The following is a 21,224-nucleotide window of genomic DNA, read 5'->3' as shown; positions in this document are numbered from 1 at the left end:
TCTCCTATCTATCTATCTATCTATCTATCTATCTATCTATCTCCTATCTATCTATCTATCTATCTATCTATCTATCTATCTATCTATCTAATCAAATAAGCTTTATTGGCAGGTCTAAATAACACATTAGCATTGCCAAAGCAAACATCTATCTATTAGAGATGAGCGAATATGATTCGATGGAGATGGTATTCGATCGAATATTGCGGTATATTTGAATTCAATCGAGTAGTGTGACGAATACGCGGGAAACATTCGAAAGCCCTCCCATCGCAGTTGGTGCTTTTTTTAATCCAATCACCCTGGGAGTACGCAAGCAGCACAAAAACGGTGTCTACCCTCATTGGATGGCTGAACCACATGACCTCGAATATTTAATAGTTGACTTCTGCCTCTCAATCTCAGATGCGCTTTCAACCAAGTCAGGGAAAGATCTTGGAGCAGGGAGAGATAGGTTTTAGTAGCGTTTTGGTTAGGCAGGATTACTACAGAACCCAAAAGTCCTTTTCAGGGCAAAGATCAAGGGAAAAAGTCATCTCTGAATCCAAAGCTTCTCAGTGCTAAGAAATAGATGATATAACAGCAGCATCAGCATCAGCTGTATTCATTCCAGTACCCTGTGTGTACAAGTGACTTATAGTGTCCCTGGTTTAGCCCACTAAGGGCACCTAAACGTCATACCTATTGTGCCAGTTGCCCAGTAAAAGGCACGTGATACCTATTGTGCCAGTTTCCCAGTAAAAGGCACGTGTAGCTATTGTTCCAGTAGCCTAGTTAAAGACACGTCATACATACTGTTCCAGTAACGTTTGTACAGCATTACACATGATACGCACAAATAAGGTGACGCTCTACGGACGCACATTGGAATCATGTATGTAATGCTGCGCAAGAAATACGAAGGAAATGTGTGAACACTGCTGTAAACATTGGTAAAGCGTTCGCAAATATTTTTCATTCGCAACTGCGGAGAGTGGCATTATACTGCGATTTTGGGGTGTTGGGTGCACCCAGGCATGCTCCCCCTAATGTCACAGTGTCATTCCAGAGGTTTTGGCATCGTTTAGGGAGGTTTCATGGGGGATTTGGTGACCTCCAAGTGGTCGAATTTGGATTTCCATAGTCGAATAGTCGAATCTCTGTGCCAATTCGATTCGAATTCTCGAAAGTCGAATATTTCACTACTCGCTCATCTCTACTATCTATCTATCTATCTATCTATAGCTATCAATCAATCAGGGGATATACTACGTCTTTCTATTTGGCTGTCTATGGTCTAGATACTTGTATGTCTGTCTATCCATCTATCTACAATCTATCTCCTATCTATCTATCTATCTATCTATCTATCTATCTATCATCTGATCTATCTATCTAAAGTCCATAAAGGCAGCAGCACTCCGAAGTAGTCGAAAAAACGTGAAAAAGTTTATTTACAATCCCATGCAAAGTACAGCAAAGTATCTATCTATCTATCTATCTATCTATCTATCTCCTATCTATCTATCTATCTATCTATCTATCTATCTATCTATCTATCTATCTATCTATCTCCTATCTATCGCCTATCTATCTCCTATCTATCTATCTATCTATCTATCTATCTCCTATCTATCTATCTATCTATCTATCTATCTATCTATCTATCTATCTATCTTACTATCTCTTTAGAACAGGTGTTAAAGCAATGAACATGCCTATTATTCCCGAAACACCGTCCGGAGACAATAGCCGTTTACACAGTACAGCCGGTGGCCGTTACATTGTAGTCTATGGTTAATTGCATTGTGGGCACACCCAACGGTGCCCACAATTCAATTGTAAAAAAAATAATATTCCTGCAGCCGAACGCCACCCAGTAGAAGCCAGTATAACACCGTCCATTGCTATGCTATGTGTGACCATAGCCCTAGATTGCAATACAGATAATCAACACTTCTTTTCTTTTTTACCTAATAGAACTCGAACGTCTGATGACTCTAAGCCACGAAATCAGGAATCCCAGTAAGTAGATTTAAATTTAAATGTCTTTGTCTATGGCACAGATACAAAGCCCAGCATGCACATAACTCACAATGTATCACAGGGTGTAACTGATTACTTTAAAGAGAATGATCATACATGCCCTCCTGCCCTTGTGGCCACTTTTAATAAATTATCGTGATAAAGTTCCCCATAGGGTTCTCCATAATGGAGAGCAGAAACAACAACATATAACTCATTATATTAAAGCTCATGACCGTCGCCTGATAAAATGGAAGCCACCTGAGATAAACGCAACCTGATCCCTGAACTTCATATTGATTTTTTTTTTCAAGGTTACTTCTCTCTCCATTTCATCTGATTTCACGATATAGGTCAAGCCTCTATTAGCATCAGCGTTATTGAAAAAGTGATCTAAGATGGCCTCAATGATTTAGGATATCCTAATCCCCATTAGCTGCAGTGATATTCAGTAGAAGGTCTGACCTCCTTTTGCAGAGGAGATCCATATTATCTAATGTACAGCAGTCTCAGGGTTATAAAAACTATGTTCCCGTCTAGCTTACTGTATGCCGTACAGTGTACATCTGATTATTCTGCCGCCACAAGACAAGAAAAAGATGTACAGTTTGGTAGGTTTTCCTTGGGATCAAAATCCAATTTTAGCCTAATATCGATCACTGTGTTTAAAATGGTCGATCTCAATGATTAACCAATAATGTTTAACTTATTCCCAAATTGTAAGAAAAAGGAAAGGCAGCTTAAAGATTATGTGTTTTAACCCCACCTCCAAAAAGAATGCAGCTCAATATTATAGCGGGTGCCTCAGTTTTGTGCCAATGTAAAAAGTGGAGTGAGGCCAGAAGCCTTACCCCCTACTGTTGTGGTGGCCCTGGGATACTGAAGTCATTTACTTTGCTATCTTTTCTAGTCTTAATCTGACACAGGGATAGAACAGCGCTGTCATGGGCAAGCCAGTGCCGCGGGCCGTTTTTCGATCCGCGGCTCGGTTCCCGTGTACGGCGCCGTTATATCCATGGGTCCTGGGACGGTGCTCAAACACTGGAGCCAGGCCAGCCCGCCCCCAGTGGGAGGGAATTCCCTCCCCTGTATGACGCGGCTTTATTGATTGTAACGGAGCCACGTCATACAGGGGAGGGAATTCCCTCCCACTGGGAGCGGGCCGGCCTGCCTCCAGTGCTTGAGCATTGGCCTGGGACCCGTGGATAGAACGGCGCCGTACACGGGAACTGGGCCGCGGATTGAAAAATGGACCGCAGCACCAGCTTCCCCATGATGGCGCCGTTCTGTCCCTGTGTCAGAATAAAGAGGATGTACCGGGTGGTACATCCTCTTTAAGGCTATGTTCCCACAACGTCTTTCTTAGGCGTAAAAACGGTCATTGTTTGATAATAACGGTCGTTAATAAGGATCATGATCATAAGCCACCATTGTAAAATAAAAAAAAACGGCCGTAATTTTACCTTAAAAGACGTTGTGAGTACTTCTCACTAGATTTATTCCGCCTTAAATGAGATAAATGTAAAATAAATGCTGAACAGATCGGTGTACTACTGACATAATTTTGTTCAGCCATTCTCCTAATATGCAGGAGAATAGGATTCTTGCCACACCCCTCCCCCCTGCCCTCCAGCTGCTGATTGACAGTAAACTGCCTGTACACAGCATGGATTGGACAGCCTATCAGCAGCTGGTGGGCGGAGTTTTCTGCTTCTCATGAATATCCAGCACTACTGGGCTCATGCACATAATGGAGAGGACTACTTATTGTCCATGTTATTCAGGAGGAGATCTCAGCTTCACAGAACAATGTAAGTTATACATCATTCTGTTCAGCTTCTCTGTCACTATTTTATGCCACCCTGAGATAGGACACCATAACCCTACCGACAGAGTCTCTTTAAAGACCCATAAAGTATAATGTAAGTTTGACTATATGTAAAGCTTATTGTATATTCTTTGTACTTCCTTAACCTTCATCCTAAATTTTTACTTTTAGCTATTCCTCTGAAATCAGAACTGGCCTATGAGATACTGGAGAAAGGCAGAGTGCGCTTCTGGTTGGAAGCCCACAACTTGTCAGCAGAATCGAGCTTTAGGTTTGTTGTGAATGATGTGGAGATTAAAGACAGCGAGGTTGGTATATTTCTTTTTCCATGCCCATAGCTTTTGTTAATGATTTCATCTAGTGCTATAGGAAAGGATATGCTCCTATCCACTTACCCTGCTATTTCTTAATATCATAGCTTCTTGCTATGGAGTGGAATACGTCTCCCTTAAGAATAATTACACCAATTGTTGTTCAATATAATGAGGATTCAAATCACAGCTTCATGGCGCTAGCAGCAAATTAATCCAGTGATCCAAAATCCAATGTCTTTCCACAATACAAACGGTTAACGCACAATGGTATCAACAAAAGATTATTGTAATATTTCCTACTGCCGAAAGGAAATGTGCGGGCATTTGGATATTGATCGATATAATAATCCACAGCTAATATTGATCTGTTACATAATCTCTAAATATATTTGTGTTTTCCCCTTAAGGAGTAGACACAGATATTGTTTTCTCCTTCACTAAAGCAATGTTTCTGAAACATAACAGCGTCAGCCTCTTGTGCACTGGATTGGTGGAAAGTTCTATTGTGTTTTACACTAGATAACGAGCTTGTCAATACTTGCAGGTGCATTATTAGTAAGATTCAGCAGAATTAATAGTATAAAAAGCCACAAAGTCTTAGAATATCACCGGCACTACTCCTGTTTGTCCATTAAATTTGTTATGCGCTATAGGACCTAGGACACACTTGGGACTGCAACAGATCGCACCGGAGGTGCACCTCTCAGGTAGACATATTGTGCGTACAACAAGTTCAGTAAAAAGCTGAGGGCACTGACAGAATCGTAGCGATACTTCTTTATTTTAACATATGTTATATAAGACCTTCAGTGACACATGTCACTGTTTAGCAGACACCAAAGCACTTCACATGTACAACACAGACATGACGGCCATTTCGCGCGCATGCGCACTTCATCAGACCTGATGAAGCACGCATGCGCGCAAAATGGCCTTCATGTCTGTGTTGTACATGTAAAGTGGTTTGGCGTCTGCTAAACAGTGACAAGTGTGACCGAAGGTTTTAACATATGTTGAAATAAAGAAGTATTGCTAGGATTCAGTGAGTGCCCTCAGCTTTTTACTGAACTTGTATGCATAATAGTATAAAAAGCTGTATAAGCGCCTTTGGCCTGGTTATAGTAAATCAGATAGGCAAACGTAGTAGTATTGTTGTTAGAGCGAATGTACCATCAGGTTTTTGGATGCCCTCCCCTCTGTGATGGCTCCATTGATTTAAAGGAGGTGCGTCACAGAGGGCGGGCTTGTGCTCCAGAAAAGAACTGCGGCAAGCCCAGGAACTGGGAGGCAATTAAAAAAAAAAGGACTGTGTCTCTGTAAACCTTGCGCCAGTGACGATCTATTAAGGTAAATTAAAAAAGCACAGCAATATACCTGGTACATTCTCCTTATCCAAAATCTTTTTCTTTCAAATCAACTGCCTGCGGCACCGGCTTCCCCGTGACTGCGCTGTTTTATCCGTGGGTCATATTAAGGAGGATGCACCTGATGATACATATTCTTTAAATAGAATTACAAAAGCATAGTTTCTTTCCTGCAGAAAAGTGCTACACCTGTCCCCAGGTTGTGTGATATTGCAGCTGAGCCCTGTTTACTTTAATGGCACTAGGTGGCAATCCCAGACATATCCATGGAAAAGTACGCTCTCTTTTCTGCTACAAAGTTGCCATGTTCTTTATAATCCTATACTTGCAAAGGGTAATTGCAAACTTCTCTCATCTGTTCTCTTTCGGGCGTGGAGAGACGACCGTATGATGCTAATCATGTTTTGTGCATGAGCCCTATTCTTATTATTAGGACCTGTGCAGGGAACTTCCTGGGCACTGTAGCACCCAGCATGGAACTTGAAAAATCTGCTTTGGAGAATAAAAGCGAATAAAAATATCTTTTATAACTGAGCAATTGGCCTTCTTTCATTTGCTGTACAATATATATTGTACAAAGAAACCGCAGTACTTCAGGAAAAAAAAACAAAAAACAAGTGATATATTTATTCATGTTAATGCATTGATGTGTGAATAAATTACCATAAACATGAACATCAATTAACGTCTCACATTAACACGGATAGAGAAATCATTTATTTAATGGATTTTCCAGGATTGATGGGATTTCTTGGGTGCATTAGACCCTAGATCAAGGTCGTCACGTTAGCTGGCACTTTTTCTAGCAGGGAAGCAATTGTTATGAGGTGAGATGAGTATCTTGCCTCCAGTAACAGATTTTTGGGTCCCTGACAAGACAATAACCTCTGTCCTGTCTATTTAATGAGTTTAGTCTGGCATATCTAACATGACAGGGCTGACTTGACAGACTCCTGGCCAGCTGTATAATCCGTATCTGGCCAGGAAGGGGGTGGAAATAGAAGGCTCCGGTGACTTACATTCCCTGTTCCAGTGCCAGATCGCACCGCCCAGTACTCCCGTCCCGCGGCCGCTTCCTGGGCCAAGGTGGGACTCCGCTACGACCACTGAATGGCTGAGCTGCCTTGAGACGTCACGTCTCAGGCCGCAGCTCAGTCCGGGAAGCGGCCGCGGGACGGGAGTTCAGCGCGGCGCAATCCGGGAGCCGGTGCTGAAACTGGGGAGGGAAGTTACCGGAGCCTTCTATTTCCACCCCCTCCCCGGCCAGATAAGGATTATACAGCTGGCCCGGAGTACCCCTTTAATTTCAGGACCTTGGAGGAAATTTATCAAACATGGTGTACAGTTGCCCCTAGCAACCAATTAGATTCCACCTTTCATTTTCTAAAGAGTCTGTGAGGAAGGAAGGTGGAACCTGATTGGTTGCTAGGGGCAACTGAGCCAGTTTCACTTTACTCCATGTTTGATAAATCTCCCCCATAATGTATACAAATTAAAGGAGAAGTCCAGCGGAATATAAAAGCCGCTGGGAGAGGGGGGGGGGGGTTGATTACAAGTACTTACTTACCTCTTCCCATGCCTGCTGGAATGCATTTTTTCCCCCTGAGTTGCGATGACGTCATGACTCAGGGGGTAAAATGTCTTGGCTGATGGACTGGCAGCTCAGCCAATCAGTGACTGGAGTGGTTTTCCACTCAAGTCGCTGAGTGGCTAATCCATCATCTGCGTAGTGACATGAGAGATTCTGGAGCCCAGCGGGGGCCCTGAGGCCGTTTCTGCCGCTCCCTTCAGACACTGGGAGAGAGAAGTTAGTGCTTGTAAACAATCCCCCCCCCCCCCCCCGTCTCTGCCAGCAGCAAAATTATAATCCTTTATTTATTGTCCTTTAGTTTTGTGCTAAGTTTTACTCTCTAGTGTACCCCTTTAAAGAAGTATGTACTGATGTTGTTAAAATATATAATTTGAGCTTCAGCTATTGTGAAGGGTGTCTTATCTATATACTGGTGTCACCTTTCACTCTACTTCTGCCAGTAATGATAAGGAGGACACATCTGTATAGAGCAGGAAGTCTCAGCTTAGTTTTGGGCTTAGTGGGTAGAATTAAAAATTAAATATTTTATAATGAAGATAAAAAAACTATAAAAAAATTTGATTATGATTAAAATAGATACATTTCTGATGACACATTCCCTTATTGAAGCTGAATTCTCATATTTCACTTTCTTTAGAGCCACCGTATTAAATTTGATAGAGCTACTGGCATTATGGAAATGGTAATGGACAGATTTACAGTGGAAAACGAGGGAACCTATACAGTGCAGATCCAAGATGGTAAAGCCAAGAACCAGTCTTCCTTAGTTCTCATTGGAGATGGTAAGTGGTTTCTTCCTACATTAAGTTCCCATTTAAAGGAGAACTCCTGACAAAACCTTTTTTTTTCAGCATCCCACCGATATCACAAAGTTATACAATAGTGCCATATGAAAATTATTTTTTTTGGCTAATAAACCCAATTACAAAGTCTCTTAAAATCGCCTGTTCTATTGATTTCTGCAAAAATTTTTAAACGACAGTGACACTTTAAGCACTGAGGGCCTGGCACTATAAAGGAATCAAAAATGGTAAAAATTACACAGACATATCGCCACCATTGCACTCAACATCACTATAACATGCACACTTTCTCTCTGCTCTGCACTGAGTTGTACTGTGTACTGGGCAATGCTGAGCTCTTGCAAAAATTGTGAAGGGGGCGCAGAGCGGAGAGAGAGTGTGCATGTTATAGTGATGTTGAGTACAATGGTAGTGACTAGGGAGGAGAAAATTTACAGTAGGGATAAAGGAAAGCGTTTCGTTCCAACCGACATTCTGCTCATGAGGCTGTGGGGCTTTGAAGTCTGCTCCGCTCCGTGCTTATCCTCCCCGGGAGCGGGGAAAAGATGGATCTCGTCCTGGGAAACTTCTCCCAGTTTTCCAAGACTGGATCCATCTTTTTTCCAGTACCCGGGAAGGATCAGCACGGAGCGGAGCAGGCTTCAAAATCCCATGGAGAAGACAGACACAGGCAGTAGGGCGGTACTGTGGGCGGTACTGGGATTTGTAGGCAGAGAGGTCCGCGTGCTGGTCTTGCCGGAAACGGAAGTGCCGGAGGAATCCAACAATCCAGCAATGGAGTATCGGTAGTTCGTAGTCCAGGAGAGTAACAATTTCAGATAGAATCTGTTACCATGTAAAAGGTGTACAGGATCCCTTTTTTTATGAGGCCAGAATTGTCCTGTAACAGTAGTATGGTATATTACATATACCTGCTGCTTTTTGCTGTGCTACCAATGTAGGTAATCTGTATGCTCTATATAGTTTTTGGAAGGGCAATGTTCAGGTCACAAAAGCCAATGAATTAAAGGAGTTGTCCTGCGAAAATCGTTTTCTTTCAAATCAAATGGTGTCACCAAGTTATATAGCTCTTGAATAGTCTTTCCATAATTATTAGCTGCTGTATGTTCTGCAGGAAATGTTTTATGTTCAGTCTGACACAGTGCTCTCTGCTGCCACCTCTGTCCGAGACAGGAACTATTCAGAGCAGGAGAGGTTTTCTATGGGGATTCATAGAAAACCGAGACAAAGTTCCTGTCTCGGCCAGAGATGTCAGCAGAGAGCACAGTGTCAGACTGAATATAAAACATTTCCTGCATGACATACAGCAGCTGATAAGTATGAGAAGACTTGAGATTTTTAATAGAAGTAAATTACAAATCTATATAACTTTCTGATATCAGTTAATTTGAAAGAAAAAGATTTTTGCTGGACAACCCCTTTAAAGTTTCACATGGTTTCCTTATAACCTGATTTTGGTCTCATATTGGAGACCAAAACCAAATGTTCCAAAATAATTCGGTTTTGGAACATATTATAACTTATTGTACAATGACTACATAATATATATTATATACGCAATGCTGAAGCAGTTTTCTCATGCATAACCTATGGCCATTTCTCATTGTTTTCAACGTTTATTTTCTAAACAATTCTAGCAATTACGGAAGTATCTGCAATGTGTTTTTAACAAGGATGATAACCTGATATGGTGCACATTTATATTTTCAGCATTCAAGGCACTTCAGGCAGAAGCTGAATTTCAGAGAAAAGAATTTATCAGGAAACAAGGTACAGTGCAAAATGACGGCATATATCTTATTCCACCAGTTAAGAAAAAAAAAAAAAACTTTAAAAAATAATTAATATTGTAGAAATATTCACCCTCTTGAAACTTTGCCATAAAGAAGCATACTCTGCCCCTGGATGTGTTTACACCAAGTAAAAAGAAAGTCCGTTATTACCGCATTTTAATTTACCTCAATGGAATGACAGACGCCCAATGAGCACAGTATATTAAGTAGCGAACGTTATTTGCATGGACGTCAAAATAATGATCATGTCAATTATTTTCGAACGTCTTTTGCAAACAACGGACGTTATTTTTTAGTTGTTCACACAGTTTTTCGTTTTTCACCATTGTTACTGTTCACCAATTTTTTTTTCTTTCAAATCAAATAGTGACAAAAAGTGACAGAGATTTCTTCTTTACTTTTATAAAAAAAAAAAAAAAAAATCTAAATTTTTCCAGTACCTATCAGCTACTGTATGTTTTGCAGGAAGTTGTGTATTCTTTCTAGTCTGCAGAGCAGGGAAAGTTTTCTATGGGGATTTGCTGCTGCTCTGGACAGTTCCTGACATGGACAGAGGTGGCAGCAGAGAGCACTGTGTCAGACTGGAAAGAATACACCACTTCCTGCAGGACATATAGCAGCTGATAAGACTCAACATTTTTTTTTTAATGGCACCACTTGATTTAAAAGAACTTTTTTTTTTTTGTGAACTACCCCTTTAAAGTCAATGGAATTTTCAATTAAAGACACACCCAAAGGCCAATTTGTCCTCCTAAAATGGAATAAAGCACAAACAGACGTCAATGCACCGATGGGAGGCCAAACAGCGAAATAAAAGATCTCATTAAAAAAAAAAAGAATATATATAATGGAAAGAAAAACGTCATGTGACCATAGCCATAAGCTAAGAACAACACCAGCCTGGATCTGATGCTGTTTATAGGTCACGATCAACGAAACTCTGAAGCCCCACCCACTTTCCCTAACACATATATATGGGCAGTAGCTTTATAAATACACCTTTTAGCCCAAATGTCATAACACTTAAATCCGCCTCATTGTATAAGAGCGATAAAAATTAATTTGCAAACACCATTGTAAATCTTAATAAAATATTCATGGACCCTGAGCAGGAAATGAGTTTCTATAGAGAGCTGCATGGGTTAAATTGTTATTCACATTATGCATGCTTTAAAGAAGCAGGTTCATTAGCATGGTGCAACTGGCAGTAAATTGCAAAAAATTACCGTATAAATTTCTCATTCAATAATTGCAGAAATTCATCATTTAAAATGGAATTTGAACACACACCATTACACTTAACGTAAAGTGGAAAAGTAGTGTCTATTCATTCCTATATGCAAATAGCTCCGATGAGAGTGCATCTCACAATCTCATCATATCAAGCCTTTGAAAATTATTTTCATGCCGTTTATAGGACGTAAACATTCATATATTTCTCATATTTAATATACCACAGTTGATCATTTGTATGTGATTCTGTTACTAGGCAATATGATGCCATGCTAGTGGCTATAAACCATTGCCCGCACAAATCTCCTGGTAACAAGGTTGTCCGAGACTAGAAAAAATTATATATATATATTAGAGACGAGCGAACCTGGAGCATGCTCGAGTCGATCCGAACCTGAACTTTCGGCATTGGATTAGCGGTGGCTGCTGAAGTTGGATAAAGCCCTAAGGCTATGTGGAAAACATGGATATAGTCATTGGCTGTATCCATGTTTTCCAGACAACCTTAGAGCTTTACCCAAGTTCAGCAGCCCCCGCTAATCAAATGCCGAACGTTCGGGTTCGGATGGACTCAAACCCAAACCCAGTTCGCTCACCTCTTTTATATATATATATATATATATATATTTTTTTTTTTTTATTTATTTATAATTTTTAATTTTATTATTATTTTTTCCTTCCGAAAACAAAGATTTCAGCCAATGGGTTGTGTTGTTGTAGTTTATCCTCATTCATGGAAATAGGGATCAGCTGCTTACTATACTAGACAACTCATATACAGCAGTAGAATTGTTTATTGATAAAATGTTAATTATTATTATTTTTTAATAATCTAGGACAACACATTAAGGCTATGTTCCCACTTCGGTAAAATATTGGGGAAGGCAGCCATCTTGTAACATAGACGTCCGCTTATAATCATCATGAACATAATTAGCGGCCCTCTATTTAAAGGGGAACTATTAAAAGGTTACACAAATCTAACCTGCTGATATGTGCCTATTGTACAGAAGATGCCAAGGAGGAGGAAGCTATGTCTCTTACCTTCCTCATCGTTGCCTTTCTGGTGCAGTTAGTCGTTTGCTCCGTGGTCCTGTAAGATCATTAGGAGCACAGGGGCACCCGTTAGGAGCACTGCCCACCCCCATAGAGCAGATCCAGCCCACCCCTTGCCAGCCTGCTCCTGCTCCTTATGAGTTCCCCCGTGGACCTAATGGTTTTCTTGGACCATAGAGAAAACTACTAACTGCCAGGAAAGGTGCCGAGGAGGAAGGTAAGAGACATACCTTCCTCCTCCGCTTCTCCTATGCAATAAGGTGCTATCAGCAGAGGCTGCCTCGCCGCGACCCCCGCTCTGAACCACCACAATCCCAGCTGCTATCTGCAGCCCGGGACCGCGGCTATTAGTGGGCATGGGAGATTGCCACTCGCTTATAAGGACATTTAAATGCAGCTGTCACACATCACAGCTGCGTTTAAATGCCCTCCATAGCCCCTTCGTGGTAGTCTAGTGGGGGGGATTTCCCTACTGCTTACCTGGCCAGGCCTCAGCGTCAGAATGATGCTGATCCTGGCTCGGTATTCTATAGATCTAGTCTGCAGCAGACCAAATAGAGCAGATCCAATGGATCAGTGCTCTATTATACACTCAGCATTGATCTCAATGGAAGATCAGTGCTGTGTATATAGAAGTCCCCCAGAGGGCTTCTTATTAATGTGAAAGTTTTTTTTTTTTTTAATTTGTTTTTTCTTAATAAAAAATCCCCTCCCTTATTAAAAGTCCAAATCCCCCCCCCCTTTTCCCAAGTAATAAATAAATAAATAAATAAACATGTTTGGCATTGCCGTGTGCGCAATTGCCCAAACTATTAAGTTATTCTATTCCTGATCTTTCACGGTAAACGTCACAAAAAAAAAAATAAAATAATAATCAAAAGTGCAAAATTGCGCATATTTGGTCACATCAAATCCAGAAAAATTGTAATAAAAAGTGATCAAAAAGTCGCATATATGCAAACATGGTACCGATAGAAAGTACCGGTCTTATGGCACAATAAGTCACACCTCACATAGTCCCATAGACAAAAGCGTTTTAAGCATGGTCATAGAGCAATTTTAAGGAACATTTAGTTTTTTTAAAAAGATTCACATTTTTTAAAAGCTGTTATATAAAATAAAAGTTATAGAAGTTAAATATCGTTGTAATCGTAACAACTTGAGAAATATAGATAACATGTCAGTTTTACCATAGGGCGGATGGTGTAAACACAAACCCTCCCCCCCCCCCCCCCAAATTATAAAAATTGCATTTTATTTTCAACTTCACCACGCATATACATTTTTTACTGTTTCGCAGCTTGTTTTTATACAAAAATTAAGTCCAACATTGCAAACGACAATCAGTCACGCAAAAAATCAGTCGATGTGGGTCTGTAGGTAAAAAAATACAAGCGCTATGGCCTTTTAAACACGAAGAGGAAAAAACGAAAAGGGCAAAAATGAAAATTGGCTCAGACCTTAAGGGGTTAAAATGACGCTGTTTTGCCACCAGTCAACATCAGTTGGTCTTTCAGGGGTTAAGTTTTGGTTACTCTCTAATTGTGAACCAAAGCACTTCTCAGTAACAGCGGATGTTTCATCATTAACCACCAAGATTGCTCCCTCGGCCATTGCTGTTTATTAGAGAATACAATGAATATAATTTATTATTAGGATATATGTAAATGTATGTTACAGTCGATGTATTGGTGTAATTTACAGGTCCTCATTTCCTGGAATATTTGTATTGGGAGGTTACAGAGGAATGTGAAGTATTGCTTGTTTGCAAGGTGAGTAGTTATTAACTCATCGCCTGCCAGTGGAATTGTTTCAGTGAGCTAGTCGTCAATGAGCACATGATATTACCATGCTAATGAATATCCTAGCAGCACAGGGCTTCTTCTATCTGATTTTAGGGCACGGTTACTATACTTTTATTTCACAGTTAAAGCAGTATACTATACATCCTGGGCTAACTTTAAAGGGGTTGTTCAGCGAAAATGAAAAGTTTCTTTCAAATCAGGTGGTGTCAGAAAGTTATATAGATTTGTTATTTACTTCTATTTTAAAGTCATCCTGTACTTATCAGCTGCTGTATGTCACGCAGGAAGTGTTGTTTTATTTACATTTAGACACAGTGCTCTCTGCTGACATCTCTGGCCGAGACAGGAACTGTCCAGAGCAGGAGAGGTTTTCTATGGGGATTTGCTGCTGCTCTGGACAGTTCCTGTCTCGGCCAGAGATGTCAGCAGAGAGCAGTGTTACTGAATGTAAATAAAACAACATTTCCTGCAGGACATATAGTAGCTTATAAGTATGGGAAGACTTGAGATTTTTTAAATAGAAGTGAATTACAAACCTTTATAACTTTTTGACACCAGTTGATTTGAAAGAATTTTTTTTTGCTGGAAAACCCCTTTAAATAGGATATGCAGAATTAGAAGACCATGACCGCGTTGCACCTCTTCTGTCCTGTTTGGGTGGGAGTTTTGCAGCTCAGAATTATTGATATGATAGGAGGTGAACTGTAATACCACTCACAACCTAACAGACATGGGTGGCACTGTTTTTGCCAGAAGATAGCTATGTTTTTCTAACCCTGGATAACGCTTTTAGTCATTTTGCATATATCATTCAGCAGCTGCAGTCAGTATATTCCTCCTAGCTAGCCTTCATTTCCTGCATTGCTACCTTCTTGCCATTCAGTCCTTTTGGCCCTAATTTTGTGTTCTTATCTATAGTATTCAGGATTTTCCATTCTTGAAACCTTTAGGCTATGTTCACACAAGAAGAAAATGTGTCTGTATTTTGATAATTACGTTCATAAACTATAATTATGATCATTATTTAGGGTCTTAAATATTAATATACGTTTTTTTTTTAAATCTCAAAATACATGTGGATATACCCTCAAGGTACATATTACCTTTTCCATAGCAAATGATGCTTCCTTTTTTAGACTCAAAACGTTTGGATCAATTTAAAGGATACTCAGGCAAAAATCTTTTTCTCTATTAAATCAACTGGTTTCACAAAAAGTTATATAGATTTCTAATTTACTTCTATTTAAAAATCTCCAGTCTTCCAGTACTTATCAGCTGCTATATGTCCTGCAGGAAGTGGTGTATTCTTTCCAGTCTGACTCAGGGCTCTCTGCTGCCACCTCTGTCCATGTCAGGAACTGTCCAGAGCAGTAGCAAGTCCCCATAGAAACCTCTCCTGCTCTGGACAGTTCCTGACATGGACAGAGGTGGCAGCAGGGAGCACTGTATCAGACTGAAAAGAAAACATCACTTCCTGCAGGACATACAGCAGCTGATAAGTACTGGAATACTTGACATTTTTAAAACGTAGTAAATTACAAATCTTTGGCGATTCATAGTATGCAGAGGCATGGCATCCCAATCTTCTTGAACGGTGGCCCTCAGGTCATTGAGGTTCTGGGGTACAGAGCAATGAGCCTCTATACAGGGTCTCAGCTGATCCTTTAGGATTTCTATGTGATTCTGGAGAAAGTGCAGGCCCCTCCATCTGAGGTCCCCCAGTCTCTAGCAGCTGTTCCCTAATGATGGGACGTGGATGAGCTGGAGCATTGTCCCCCATGAAGATGACATTAGGCGGCTGTGTTATTCATGCAGAGGCACAATGACTGGATTACTGATGTTATTCAAGTAGTATGTGCTGTCAATGTACCAGTCACACAGTGTAGAGCAGTTCTGTATTAACTAGACACACCTGCCCACACTGTAACACCACCATTACCATTAGACACACCTGCCCACACTGTAACACCACCACCACTAGACACACCTGCCCACACTGTAACACCACCACCACTAGACACACCTGCCCACACTGTAACATCACCATTACCACTAGACACACCTGCCCACACTGTAACACCACCACCACTAGACACACCTGCCCACACTGTAACACCACCACCACTAGACACACCTGCCCACACTGTAACACCACCACCACTAGACACACCTGCCCACACTGTAACACCACCACCACCAGACACACCGGCCCACACTGTAACACCACCACCACCAGACATACCTGCCCACACTGTAACACCACTACCACTAGACACACCTGCCCACACTGTAACACCACCACCACTAGACACACCTGCCCACACTGTAACACCACCACCACTAGACACACCTGCCCACACTGTAACACCACCACCACTAGACACACCTGCCCACACTGTAACACCACCACCACTAGACACACCTGCCCACACTGTAACGCAAACACTAGACACACCTGCCCACACTGTAACACAACCACTAAACACACCTGCCCACACTGTAACACCACCACTAGACACACCTGCCCACACTGTAACACCACCACCACTAGACACACCTGCCCACACTGTAACACCGCCAGACACACCTGCCTACACTGTAACACAACCACCACTAGACACACCTGCCCACACTGTAACACAATCACTAGACACACCTGCCCACACTGTAACACCACTACCACTAGACACACCTGCCCACACTGTAACACCACTACCACTAGACACACCTGCCCACACTGTAACACCACTACCACTAGACACACCTGCCCACACTGTAACACCACCACCACCAGACACACCTGCCCACACTGTAACACCACCACCACCAGACACACCTGCCCACACTGTAACACAATCACCAGACACACCTGCCCACACTGAAACACGACCACCAAAGGCAGCAGTGGCTGATCCATATTTCTCTCCTTCTAAGTTGGATGAGGGACCAGTGGGCCTGTTCTCTGATGAAAGTCTATTCACACTAAGCAGAAATGATGGCTGCCAACAATGATAGAGACTTCAGGAGAACCTCTGTCAAAGTATGCAAAGTTGTGTTTAATGACAGCGGTGCTTTAAATTCTGTTACTGTAGATTTACCAACCTCATCTGCTGAAAGTTTGCTCCAAGCATCCACTACTCTTTCTGGAAAATAATAATGTTCAAGTTGCTTTTAATTAATCATAACCAGTAATCTTATGGTTATTACAGGTAGCAAACACAAAGAAGGAAACAGTATTTAAGTGGTATAAAGACGAGATACCGGTCGAAGCCTTGGATGTTCCAGATCTGCAGCAAGGAGTGTGCATCTTCCGTATTCCTAAGGTAAAGTTTTATTTATTTAAAGACGAAACTAACCGGCTGATAACCTTCTATTGTGAATTAGATGCCGAGGAAGACAGTATGTCTCTTACCTTCTTCCTCTGCGCCATTCTCGTGCTGTTAGCAGTGTAATAATCGGTCCCATAAGCTGATGTCTTATGTCTGCCCCTCCCCTCTGTCCCCTGCCGCTGCTACAATCTTGTGACAGTGGCAGGGGAGAGAGGGGAGGGGGCAGAGCACCCTGCCTTTCCTCCCTCCCTCCGCTGACCTCCGTAGCCAGGAAACCAGAAGCCTGAGGCTTCCGGTTTCCATGGCTACCATCGGGACTCTGCGATCACTTTGCAGAGCCCCAATGGACACCGGACAGAGAATTCTCCCTCCATAGAGGGAGAATTTTCTGTCTGGAGCACTATAGATGCTTTGGTCGTGCTGACCGCAGTATCTATAGGGTTAACTCTCAGCACTGGAGTGCGGCTCCGGTGCTGAGAGTTGCGGCGGGTCCCTGGCTATCACTGATAGCTGGGACCAACTGCGGATGACACAGGTGCAGCTTCTGCGCCTGTGCAATCCTTGATTGTAAATTAATGTCGCTGCAGCCTCAGACATAGGCTGCAGCAACGTTAATTTACAGTGCAGCAGTGGGAGGAGGTTAACACTGAAGACCAAATTAAAGGATTGTTTAAAATGCTGGGAAATGTCCTGTTTCTTGCCCAGTGCTGCCCTTGTCCTTACACTTTGGGGCACTGCAGCTCAGCTTCATTCAGTTTCATAAACTACTAAGGAACCACCGTAACCTTCTCTGACAGACACAGATCCTTATTCTTCGTTTTCATCCGGCTAGCCTATTAATTGCTTTAAAAAGTGATTATTTATGATTTTTCTATTAATTTTACAGCTGACTAAAAAAGATCAAGGGGAATATAAGGCGTCGCTGAAAGATGATAGAGGCCAAGATGTATCTATTCTTGAACTTTCTGGAAAAGGTAAACTTACATTTTTTCTTGACTGCATGAGATACTACAACAAAAGCAGAGTGACACAGTGATGGTAAATAATCCTGACGGCAAAAGATAAAGATGTACTGCCTTATTCTGCAATGTATAACGCTCACCTTGGTTTGTAGACTGTACATTGATTATGGCCAAATGCCCAAACACATAAGATTGTATCTTTTTCCAAGGACAACATATGTTCTTTTGTATACAGGAACACACACACAGAAATGCACACAAACAAACAAACACACACAAAAACGCACACACAAGCAAACAAACACAAGCACACACAGAAACACCCACATACACACATAAACACACGCAAACACACAAACACAAAAAACCACAGAAACACACACATACAAACACATACAAATAAATACACACATAAACAAACAAATTAACAAACACAAAAACACACACACACATATACACATAAACACACGCAAACACACTCACACAGAAAAACACAGAAACATACACACAGAAACACCCACATACACACATAAAAACACGTAAACACACAGAAACACACACATATAAACTAACACACAAAAACACATATATACACATAAACAACCACATACACACATAAACACACGCAAACACAGAGAAACACACACAAATACGCACACAATCACACATACAAACAAACACACATACAAACACACATCAACAACAAACTAACAAATACAAAAACACACACAAATACACATAAACACACGCAATCACACACACATACACACAAACATACACATTCAAACATACATAAACCCACAAACCAACAAACACACACACATGCAAACAAACACACACAAACACAGAAACAAACATATGCACACACAAACACACACAGAATTTTTTCTTTTCTACTCTTTTATCCACACAATTTAGTAAAAATAGTAATATAGGGAATTTAGTCATTTAAAATCTATCTAGTGGACATCAGTCTTACTGCGAAAGCAGCATAAAGGTCGACATAGGGATTAGACTTGGGCTAATGGTGCCTAATGATGCCTGCAGAACATCTGCACTTGTGTAGCCGTTGCATCCTGACAGTCCCGTGTATTAATATTCATGCACTCAATGTATAGCTCAGTGCAGGAATGTTATTGACTTATAGCAGTACAGAGCACTCATCTTCGATTGGGTACTCAACAATTGTGACGGCTCTGACAGCAAATTGATATATACTATAAACCTGAATTGTATCAGCTAGAGATGTGTATTGAGGGTCTGTATTAATTTGTATGTTTCAATGGGCTAACTAGACATATGGAAAGGGGTCGTTCTTTTTAGTTTTAGTATTAAAGCGAAAATATTTTTCTTTCAAATCCACTGGTTTCAGAAAGTTCTATAGATTTGTAACTTCTATTTTAAAAAAATATCTTCCCATACTTATCAGCTGCTGTATGTCCTGCGGGAAATGGGGTTTTGTTTCCAGTCTGAGGGTGGGTTCAGACTACGGAATCCGCAAGGATAAATTCCGGGGGATTCTGTTGCTCGTTGTTACTACTCTGGACAGTTCCTGACATGGTCAGAGGTGGCAGCAGAGAGCACTGTGTCAGAGTGGGTTCAGACTATGGAATCTGCGCGGATAAGTTCCGGTGGATTCTGTTGCTTGTACCTTCTCACGGCCGCGCACGTCTCTGCCTGTGCCATAGACACCATTCTATGCACGGGCGGATTCCGGAATGCGGAATCCGCCCATGCATAGAATGGTGTCTATGGCACAGGCAGACATGTGCACAGGCGTGAGTGGGTCCAAGCGACGGAATCCGCTGGAACTTATCCGCGCGGATTCCATAGTCTGAACCCACTCTGACACAGTGCTCTCTGCTGCCACCTCTGACCATGTCAGGAACTGTCCAGAGTAGTAGCAACGAACGACGGAATCCTCCGGATTTTATCCGTGCGGATTCCGTAGTCTGAACCCACTCTGACACAGTGCTCTCTGCTGCCACCTCTGACCATGTCAGGAACTGTCCAGAGTAGTGGCAAATCTCCATAGAAAACCTCTGGACAGTTCCTGACATGGACAGAGATGGCAGCAGAGAGCACTGTGTCAGAATGAAAACAAAACCCCACTTCCTGCAGGACATACAGCAGCGGATAAGTATGGGAGGTAAATTACAAATCTATGTAACTTTCTGAAACCAGTTGATCCGACAGAAAAAGATGTTAGAGTACACCTTTAAGATCAGGTTGGCAGATTCTTCCTTTAAATGACAATGCATCCATACCACTACAGCTTCCTATCACGCTCTAGGAAAAGACAACAATAAAAATAGGCATAAAACAAACAGAAAAAAGAAACCAACTATACTGTATAACATCCACATACATATTGAAGGAAACATTGAAACATTGTCGGGTTGTCAGTCGTCCTTTTTTATTGTCCGTTGAAAACTTTATGGCTGATCCTGGGAAACTCTATTTATATGACTATGCATCATGTCACTTTCTATAAAAATATTCATTTATGCATTTCTATCTTAGCGTTCAATTTCCAGCCTAACTGTTTTTTTAGTCTGTAATAACCATCCAGTCCATGAAGAATTATCTTTTTCTTGACATTTACCTGACTAAACATTTTTCTTGAAACAGCAATTAGGGTTTTGCTGTATAAACAAAGTCCAATAAAAAAATCTGGCACTTTTTTTTTTTTTTTTGTTACGAATGCAGCGAGAAAGATTAATGTTCTTTTTTTTTTTTTTTGCGTGTCACAGTCATCACATGCTTGACTAAAACCGAAATATTCCTTTGTAGATATAGATTTACTTCTGCGTGTGGCTATCTTCATTTGTAGCTTATTCCCTGCTTCATTGTACGATGGAATATATAATACTCGTAGGCGCTTGTATTTGATTTCATGTTTTTCTTTTATCACTAGTTTATGAAGAAATTGTCCTCGGAATGAGCAAAGTCAGCGGTAAGATGGTTTCTTTATTCGGTATAACTGCACGTTTTAAACATTTGGAGAAGATTCTGCAAATAACAAACTGCAACGATAAACATTACTTTTAGGCTATGTTCACACTGGTGTATAAACAATGGCCGCTGTTCCCCATAACCCTATCGGCCGCGGGAACATCATTTTATTTTATTTGGATTGAGG

The 21,224-nt window shown here is 41.3% G+C and overlaps 1 protein-coding gene across 3 annotated transcripts in view; it reads left to right on the top strand.

Annotated features, from left to right (window-relative positions):
* The window catches only part of MYOM2 (myomesin 2), a 230,171-nt gene that overhangs the window by 186,695 nt on the left and 22,252 nt on the right, over nucleotides 1–21,224 (top strand). For all 3 annotated transcript variants that reach the window (XM_069974526.1, XM_069974527.1, XM_069974525.1), the window contains 8 exons: nucleotides 1,960–2,004; nucleotides 4,004–4,140; nucleotides 7,739–7,883; nucleotides 9,615–9,674; nucleotides 13,691–13,758; nucleotides 17,001–17,114; nucleotides 18,007–18,094; nucleotides 21,000–21,038. In XM_069974526.1, coding sequence (XP_069830627.1) covers nucleotides 1,960–2,004; nucleotides 4,004–4,140; nucleotides 7,739–7,883; nucleotides 9,615–9,674; nucleotides 13,691–13,758; nucleotides 17,001–17,114; nucleotides 18,007–18,094; nucleotides 21,000–21,038 — 696 coding nt within the window. The remainder of the gene's footprint in view (nucleotides 1–1,959; nucleotides 2,005–4,003; nucleotides 4,141–7,738; nucleotides 7,884–9,614; nucleotides 9,675–13,690; nucleotides 13,759–17,000; nucleotides 17,115–18,006; nucleotides 18,095–20,999; nucleotides 21,039–21,224) is intronic.

Source organism: Dendropsophus ebraccatus, chromosome 6, assembly GCF_027789765.1.
Source record: "Dendropsophus ebraccatus isolate aDenEbr1 chromosome 6, aDenEbr1.pat, whole genome shotgun sequence".
NCBI lineage: Eukaryota > Metazoa > Chordata > Amphibia > Anura > Hylidae > Dendropsophus > Dendropsophus ebraccatus.
This window is presented reverse-complemented; position numbering and strand designations above follow the sequence as displayed.